This window comes from Osmerus mordax, chromosome 11 (assembly GCF_038355195.1).
Source record: "Osmerus mordax isolate fOsmMor3 chromosome 11, fOsmMor3.pri, whole genome shotgun sequence".
NCBI classification, from domain to species: Eukaryota; Metazoa; Chordata; class Actinopteri; order Osmeriformes; family Osmeridae; genus Osmerus; species Osmerus mordax.
Window position 1 is genome coordinate 5749936 of NC_090060.1, and position 9127 is coordinate 5759062.

Genomic DNA, 9127 nt, shown 5'->3' on the forward strand with positions numbered 1-9127 from the left:
GCATTGACTGTCCATTGTGTTTAATATGGAACAGCACCAGGGGAAAGAATGTTGCTGAAACATATTGTTACCTGCTACCCGTGGAGAACTGAACCAGTGACAGTGTAGAAGAAAAGAACACCTGGAAATGAAGTCATGTCGCGATGAACAGTGGAAAAATACGAAATGAACCTTTCAGATGGCTCTCTCATTGAGACCACAAAATAACTCAATTGTGAATCAAAGTAAATTGAGAATAAAATAGATCTCTCATTTAGGTATGGTTGCACATTAAAAGGATTAACAGCCCTTTGAATGTTCCCAGTATTTCAGCGTTCAAAAACAAACTTAAGAAATGGATAAAAAATAACCAAACCTTCAACCATAATTAGGCCACTACATTACTCACACCGTAACTTATTTTTATGTCTAACACCTTGTATGTCTATCTGTCTGGATTTTACATTTAGTTATCTTAACTGCACTTTTTTTTCAAACGGTTGCTTATCTTTTATTTATTTTTCTTTTAATTATTTCTTTTAATTATATACGTTTTTATTATTATTTCTTTCTTTTATTTCCGTATCTCTCTGTCATGCCCTGCCAAGGGACAACGGATGAAAACTAGCTAACCTAGATAATTCAAATGCTAACTAATTCCGGTGCATTTACATGTCTGTCCCTTTTAAAATAAATGCATATATATAAAAGTACAAAATAAAACACCATACCAACTTTCTTTGTAATTTGCAATTTGCAATTTATAACAAATGCAATGTGTTATAAATTTATTATTACTATTTAGTATTTTATAAGTTAAAAAAGTACTTTGAACATTGAAATACTTCAATACATTCATATAAAATACAAAAATGGTCTTCACTGACATTTTAGACTGACAAAATTGATACTTTTTAATTAGATTCCTTTGATACTCAAACTGCAATTATCACATTTCATATATACATTAAACTAATATTAGTTTGTTAATCTGAAAGGTGCATGTCGTGCAGTAATAATTGGGCATGGCCTGCTGTTTATGGCTGGTAGTTAAACAATTGCAATAAAGTGTAACTAACTATGCCCAATTAAAGTGATGCATAGGGGGGCAACATAATACTCTTGACTTTTAAAAATCATAGAAAAATAAATCACTTCTTTCAAGAACATGAACATGTGTTTTAAAGAGCAGAGACAATACATATATGTCAGTTATTGTAGGTCCACTTTTTCAATGTCTGGCATCCGACAGGCCTCCCTATATAGTCTCTTGGTTTGGATATGTGATTAATATCAAATACATTCACTACTTCAGTGTGGCAGCTAATCAGTGGTGGGTCTGAAAAGGTGGTTCCTCTTTGTACAGTGTCTTTTCTGGCTTCTGTGAGGTAAAAGTTGGTACCTTTGAGACAAAGTCCTTTTTCCACCGTGTAGGAAAAGCCTGTCCATAATTGTCATGGTTGTCTGGTCTGGTCTTGGTCGGAAGGTCTTGATAGCTGGATGTGTCCCTACCTGTAGAGTCTGACCGTGGCCGTTTAGAAGTGAAACAGGTCTGATGTTCATAGTTCATCCGAAAATGTTTTTTTGTCTTTTTATGCTTTAACTCAGAGGGTGACAAAGAAAATATGGTGTTGATGGAGGGGGGTGACAGCTGTCTGCTAAGGTTTGCTCGTATGGTTGTGTGCTGGTTTCTATTACTGTCGGTCCTAACTGAATCCTCCAGCTTCGGAGTCAGTGACATATAGTCAGCTGTGTCCTTCCTGTCTTCGATTTTAGGCTCCATATTATCTACTGAGAATCTATCTATGGATTGTTTGCTCACTCTCTCTGTGCCGTCTTGATCTTCCTCCTCTGTTTTGATGGCACACTTTGCCTGGTGTTCATGCAGTCTTCCTGTGGATTTAGGGTGTGTTGTGTAGGTGTCGCATTGGTACCCCTTTCCAGTGGGCTTTTGGTGTTTCTTCTCATGGCTCCTCTTGGTAGCCAGGTACAGGAAGCGCTGGGGACAGAAAGCGCAGCGGTACCGCTTCTCTGTGCTGGGGCTCCGTGCTGTATTTTCAAAACAGGAGCCATTCTCCATACAGCTCTCACATATGAACTCACCACTGGCCTGATAGGTCTCAGAGGCAGGCCCCTCGCCAGGGGGCCCCTGCTTACTGCATATCCGACAGAAACTTGGGTGGAGGCCAATGATGTGTGCTTTAAGGCCAGATTCAGTGATAAAGATGCTTGAACAGATGTTGCAGGTAAACATGGGTTTTGGACTGTTGTTTCTGAGACGACGTTTCACCTCCAAACTGTCGCTTGAGAAGCTCACATCTCCGCTACTGTGGCTTGTGTCCTTGTAGGCCTCGCCGGCCATAGGTGTTATGGATGTCATGGAGTGCTTGAAACGTCTCTCCTTCCTGTGTCTAGATCTCAGCTTCTTGCTCTTCTTCTTAGGTTTGTAAGAGTAGTAGGGCCGCCAGAGCTGGTCAGCCGCATCACGATCAGTGGAATCATCACACAGCTCTGGCTCGGCAACAGAGGAAGTGGCCTCGGTTCTTTGACGACGACTTAGACTGGAACTGTCTACAGCGACCTCTGCAGGCCAGCTCAGGCCTTGACTCTCCACCTGGCTCCAGGACTGGCTTCTCTTTTTTCTTTTGGGGAACAGCTTGGAGCCTTTGATCCTTCGGCGGATGATGGCCTCGTTGCCTATTTTCACTGTAATCTGGCAAAGGGGCAGAACATGACTGTCCAAAGATGGGCCTGGGCATGCTGGCTTGGCAATGTACGTCTCTGTTTTGCCCCCTACTGCCTTGCTGTGCCCTAAACTCTGTGACCCTGCTTGAAGTAGCTGACTAGTCATAGTCTCAACTCTCCTTGCTGCTGCTGAAAGTTCACTCAACCTATTCACATTATTCAATGAGCTTCGTGGCATAACTTCTTGAAAGGGCATTTTGGGACTTCTGTCGAGTGCTGAGGATTCCCCATCTGGTTGCGTTGTGGCGTTATAGTCATCCATGTCACGCTGGGGGATTGATGGGGATCTACTCGGATCTACTTCCTGGTCACATGGCTGATCAAAACTAATATGAGGCATCACTGAGGCGACCATCTTCGGGGTGGCCATGAAAGTCACTGGCATGGAGAACAATGCTGGGTCTGCATTGTTCATAGCGCCACTGTCCTGAAGTGATGGGATGGGAGAACTGCATTCTAGTGGGGCTTGGTCACTGCTCTCCAGCCCTTCTGAGTAGGTCTGACTGTAAGTCTTATAGCGCCTCTTTCTAAACTTCATAGGAAGGAGTCTATAGAGTTTGATTGGGTAAACACTGCCTTTCAAACCACCGTTTGCGGACTTTTTATTCACGGCCATTCTGGGATCAATCCCGTGAAAGGACCTCTGATGGTTCTTCAGAATATAATAGGTCATGAAGGTCTCCAGACAGAAGATGCACTGGTAGCGACGCTCGCCTGTATGCCAGATTTCATGCTTGGTACGATATTCTGCGAGGGCAAACACCTTGTTGCAGTAGTGACAGGGGTACGCCCTGTGCCAGGAATGCACATTCTCATGGCGTCTCAGACTGGACAACGTCACGTAGGCCCGTTTACACACGCTGCAGCTATACACCCTCTTAGACCCTCCTGGCCTCAACGCCTTCTCCACGGCCACGCGGGGTTGGGATTGGTCCAGCTCCAGGGTTTCTGATGTGTGGGGGTTGGAGAGGTCCGGGGAAGGCAAGTGTACATCTGGTCCTGTGTTGTTGATGTCAGTGCCCGGCAGGCTGTCTGTTCCAGGATTCCCTTTTGCCTCCTCGTCATCAGACTCTTGTTCAAGTGAGCTTTTCAAGGCCTTGAGGCACACCTGCTCATGGTTACGCAATCGTTTTAGGTGGATGAATTTCCTGTGACAGAATTTGCAAAACAAATGGCTGACAAATCGTTTTTTGTGCATTTCCATATGTACGGTGAGAAGTGCTTTATTGGTGAATATCTCTGGGCAGTACTCACAGCCATAGATAGATATGCTAGCTTGTGTGTGAGGTGAGAGTGTGGGTGGGTCTAACTCCATCTGAACATTCTCATTGGCCAGAGGCAGCTCCAGAGAGGTAGTCCTGCTCTTCTCCACCTCAGTCTCTGCGTACAGTGACGGTGGTGCCATTACTCCTTGTGTGTCTGGGAAATCATTGGCTGAGAGGCTATCTCCAGTATTTTGTAAAAGTGTATGTGGCACAGCCGAATTAGGGAGGATACTTTTGGTCAAAGTGCCTCTCAGGCTGTGGCGCTTTTTCAGTGGACCCGAATTCCGATTCACTAATTGCTTTGTTAGTGAGTTTGAGGGCTTGTTGCTCTTCTTACTGTCTCCCTGGCAGCAGTATTCTGGGGGTTTGTGTCCCTGGTTGACTGCATAGGAATGCTCTGACAGGGTGTTGTTTGGCTCAGTGTCTGCTGTGGGACTGCATGGGGCTGGACAGCCAGCTGGGGGCTGGCCCAGGTCTGGGGAAGGCCTCTCCTTACTGCGGAAAACCAGAGGAGTGAAGAGGTGGTTTCCAGGGCCCACTTCAGTGATGGAGAAGGCATTAGTGATCCGTGGACCCTGGGAGCTGTCAGGTTCCTCAGGCCGACAGGTGTCCCCTCGAGGTTCTCTGGGAGCGTGGGCTTGACAGGGGTCTGGGGTCTTGACTGAGATAGGAATGATCTCAACTTGTGGGGCCACGGAGCTGTGCATCTCCTTTTCTATCAGTCTCTCTAAAAAGGGAATCCCCAGTCTCTTTCCAGCTGCTATTAAACATGTCTGCTCCTCTATGCTGGATGATGCCACCTTAGAAGAATAGATGAAATTCAGAATACTGGCAAACACCTCTGACTTGAGGTCCATCAGTTCCAGCACCTGATTGGAGGGCCATCCCTCCGGGGTGGCAAAAGCGCTCTTGAAGTAGCCACTGCATGCCGCCAAGACATTCCTGTGAGCCTGGAACTTGACGTCCTCCACCACAATAGTGACGTCGCAGAAGAGGCCCAGGGAGCGCTGGTCACTGAGCCTGCTGAGCACAGCCTGGGGGTGGGCACTGTCCATCAGACACTGAGTACCGGGGTGCACCACAGTCATCTGCTGACCAAGACAAACAGACAGGACAAGAGAAGAGGGGAGCATGTTTGAAATGTGACGCATATCCTGCTCTCTGCTCATTGTCTATGAAGGTAAATAGAAAACAGGAAATAATATTATTCTAACCACACAGATGAAAACAGGAAATGTCTATTTGACTCGTAGAATGTGCCGGTAAACTGTGTTGGAAATCTAACAGGCAGGTGTCAGTTTATCTCATCTTACTTCATAACACTAGATGGCAGTAATGTTTATGGAGATGGTCCACGGTTTCCATAGTAACACGGTAACCATCAAACCATGGAGGAATATTGTTTGGCCAAACAATTTTGAGATCTCCACTCTCCTAGTACAAGTGAAAACTACTACTGTACTTATTGCTAACATCTTTAGCCACATCCTGTTACTCTTGGCTACATAATGTTTCAAAATTCCATTCAAATTCTTAATAAATAATAAATCCCTCTGGAACCAAATTTAAACCAAATTTGAATGACCATAGCAACGCTTCCTCTTGGAAGGCTCCTTCAGAACTCCTGTTAGAATATAGTATCTGAATTCTTTCCGGAATGAGTGCCAAAAGGCAGAATGATTAAACATTTCCTCTATTACATAGCTAATTAAGCTAACCATTGCATACAGGAAGCAATACTGCTGCAACACTCACATAAGTCATGCTTGTTTTTCACTTTACATTCCATTGAGTGTATGTGACATAGTTATGAGTAACTGAACAAACATTTTGAGTTGCTTCACAATAAACAGTACATTTCACTGGTATGTAACAAGCTCAAGTTCAGAGGAAATAAACTGTGACTGAGACAGTGAATTCCAACATCACCCTGAGTCATAATGAGGCTTCTACCCTTGGCTTATGTATCATAAAAACAGAAGGTGGGGGAGGGGCGGGTTGTTTTGACTGCTCTCACCCACACACAGCTGAGTCAGAGGCAGTACCAGGAACACTAACCAACGCTTTGAATAAGACTGCTGAAGGATAGGTCTGAGCCCCAGAGCCAGTCAAATAGAGGTGATCAACAAGGTGTTACAACCTCTGCAAGGCAGCTCCTCTTTTTGAGGGGAGAGTTGAGTTGTTTGGTTGCTTATCCTCGTCATTGATGCATGCACACTTGGCAACAGTCTACATGTAGGCTCGACACAGCACACATAGGCCTACACGTACATACACAACCATCTGCTGCACTTGTCGTGAAAAATATTCAACGTTTTCATCCAATTCTCAAAGTTTTAAAACAGCATTGAAACTCACCTGAAAGTGTGATGCAAAGTGTTTATTAGAATTCAGAATGACAGAGATTCCAACAAACTTGAGTAGACCCCGGGATCTGACTGGAATTTTTCTCCGGACATTTCACTTATATATTTACTCTCTATTATTTTGTGATATTTTTCCATTGGTACGTTATAGTTGGTCACAGATGCATAATGCATTTCTCACACCATTGGTCTCTTACTCTAGGGGCTTCAGAATACAGTTGCATAGAAATCAGGCCTGCTCTGGCCTTGAAGACCAGCTGCACTAGATTCCTGGTGTAGGGTCGTAAATCTGTCCCATGATATCTGGGCCTTGTAGTCCTTGATATCTGGGCCTTGTAGTTTTCTATGGAAGAAGCCTATACACACAGTCTTCTTTCGCCCTGAGCCCCTAAATATCCAGATTAGCATTTTGGGCTTAATATCGTCTACATATTAGTGGCAATACTAATAAGTCAACAGCTTTGCATCTGGTTTTCAGTAATATAGCGTTTAAAAGTAAAAAAGGTGATTAAGAGGTTCATTTTCAATCCTATAATCCATAATCATTTCTCCATCGTCATAATTACAGCAGTGTGATGTTTTTTCTACAACACACTGTCCATAGATAGCTCATTGTTTTTGTTTGTGATTAATGGGAATGCCTCTGATCTTTCTGCCTGACTAAGAGGAAATTCTAAAGTACAGCGTTCCTCCTCACTTTTGAGGGAACAGCCTGCCTCCGTGCAGCCATGTACTCTTTAACAGCTGTGTAATCACAGGAGGAAATTTACTGGCTTGGAGAAGGGCCACATTTAATAGCCTGTGTAAACAAGGTAAAAACTGATCCCAAACTGTAAGAATACTCTTCCTCCAGTTATCACGGAATACTTTCTACTTCAGGATACAAAAGTATTTATTTATAATCCTCATCATGTTATTGTGTGCTCTACTGATGACAACATTAAGAGTTGTTGTTTTTTTTGCAGATCAAGTTCTTCAGTCTAGCACAGCAGCTACATCACGCTAGCTCTGCCTGTCAGCCGCGATTGTGTCCATGCATAATATTGGGGATATAAAATGGCTGCTGGTTTAAGTATCATTTGTTCCTGCCCCTGATTACCTTTAGACTGGGACGTTCTTCCATAGTACCGTGAATTAATATTACCATCAAGGAATTCCTATAGCACATCAGGGCTGCCTGACACCCTGTCTGGGGTTTGTTTTGGCTATTTATAGGTGATACAGTAGCTGACCTTTAATGTGCATGCTAAATTGCTTCAATTAAGGAGGAGGAAGGATGGCTATATGAAAAAAGAAAGGCTTATAAACTGCACAAATTGTGCAATCCTTCGACTTAATAAAAAAAAATATATATAATGGTAATATTACACCAATCTTTTATTGTTATTTTTTAAAGGTGCTTTGACTTCAGTGCTTTTTCACTCTAAGTTTAATTAATATAGCACACATATACATTATTTTCTTTTGTTTAATTTGGATGCCAGTGACAACATGGCTGCCCGCAGACAGAGGCGCAGCCTCACATCTTCCTGAGCACGCAGCCTCTTGCCTCCCTTACTGACAGGCCTTCGTTGCCACGGCAACATGCTGTGGCGCAGCACATATTGGGATTCAGTTGGATGGCGGGCGACTGCATAAGCTGTCAGGGGGATTTGGTCCTTGTCTCTCCCTCAGTGATCCCAGTCTGAAAGCAAGTATTGCAGAGCAAGCTCCAGCACCTTGAAGGATCTCCTTTGTCTCCCTTTGGATATTACATGTGTATGTCAGAGTCTGCTGCTAGGTAACCAAATGGACCAGTTCTCTTCTGCTTAGGGCAGACTATGTGCTTCAACCTTTAGTTCTATCCTCTGGTAACGAGTGCTTGTATACATTTTTTATGTCACTATTTTTGTTCGTACGAGTTTTGTTTATTGTTGTTATGCACTGAGCGGAAATGAAGATGTTGTCATCAACTGGGTTAATTTGCCACACCCAAGCTCACCGTTCCTTAAATATTCTGTGATACATGTTGTAACCTGTAAAAGCTAAATTAAATCTCTCTCCCCCACAGAAACTACAAAGCAAGAAACCCTCCTATCCACACATGTGACGCTTCAGTCAATGCAAGAGCGAAAATGTCCCTGCACAAGTCACAGTCTATACTCCCTAATGATTTCCGTTAAATAATGTTGTAAAATTAGTGGAAAACATGCAGAACATACCTTGACAAATCAGAGAGAATGATGCAGAAGGGGAACAGGAAACAATATCATGCTGTATTCCTCCTCTTTACTTCATGCTCTCTATTGTACGCCAAAAAATGTTTCATAAACGGAAGGCAGACTTTTTCCCCCCTAGATTAATCGCTGCACACTGGTGCTGTATAATGCAGAGCTTTCGTTGTCGTATTTCCTCTTCTCCCACCCTCTCTCTATTCTGCTCACTCCAGCTCAAAAGTCCTTCTCCTCTCCCCGCTCACCCCAGTGCTGGGCAGACTAGTCTCCGCTGCCCAGGGTGCCCCCTGTCCCAGATATTAGCCCAGCAGCCAAAGGAACCCACATTCAGGGTATAAATAGCAGGACGGGACTAGAGCTCTGCCTCTGTGATGCCCCAGTGGCTTGTGCAGTCTGCACCCGCAAAGCAGGAAGCACCAACTTTATTAAGCATGGTTGACGACTACAGAGAGTCGCTTGCTGCTGCATCCCACACCCGCTGAACACTATGAGAAATGAGAGCGAGTGGCCGACTGAGCGTCTGCTAGCGGGGCACAGTAATGAGGTTTTAGCTGAACCA

General features: G+C 44.1%; 1 protein-coding gene across 2 annotated transcripts; it reads right to left on the reverse strand.

The window, feature by feature from the left end:
• Positions 1–862: 862 nt before the first annotated feature.
• zbtb38 (zinc finger and BTB domain containing 38) lies at positions 863–8879 on the reverse strand. Of its 2 annotated transcripts, none has more exons than XM_067246206.1 (2): positions 8557–8879; positions 863–5077 (listed from the first exon to the last, which is right to left on the reverse strand). In XM_067246206.1, exon 2 carries the CDS (start codon positions 5075–5077, stop codon positions 1307–1309), a length of 3771 nt encoding a protein of 1256 aa, XP_067102307.1. In that variant the 5' UTR covers positions 8557–8879; the 3' UTR covers positions 863–1306. The 2 variants fall into 2 exon arrangements, with proteins under 2 accessions (XP_067102307.1, XP_067102308.1); XM_067246207.1 differs by having other exon boundaries at positions 863–5080.
• Positions 8880–9127: the final 248 nt, after the last annotated feature.

What these genes read in the sequence shown, in the direction of transcription:
- zbtb38 (XM_067246206.1), bottom strand. Translation starts at nt 5,077, where the DNA reads ATGACTGTGGTGCACCCCGGTACTCAGTGTCTGATGGACAGTGCCCAC.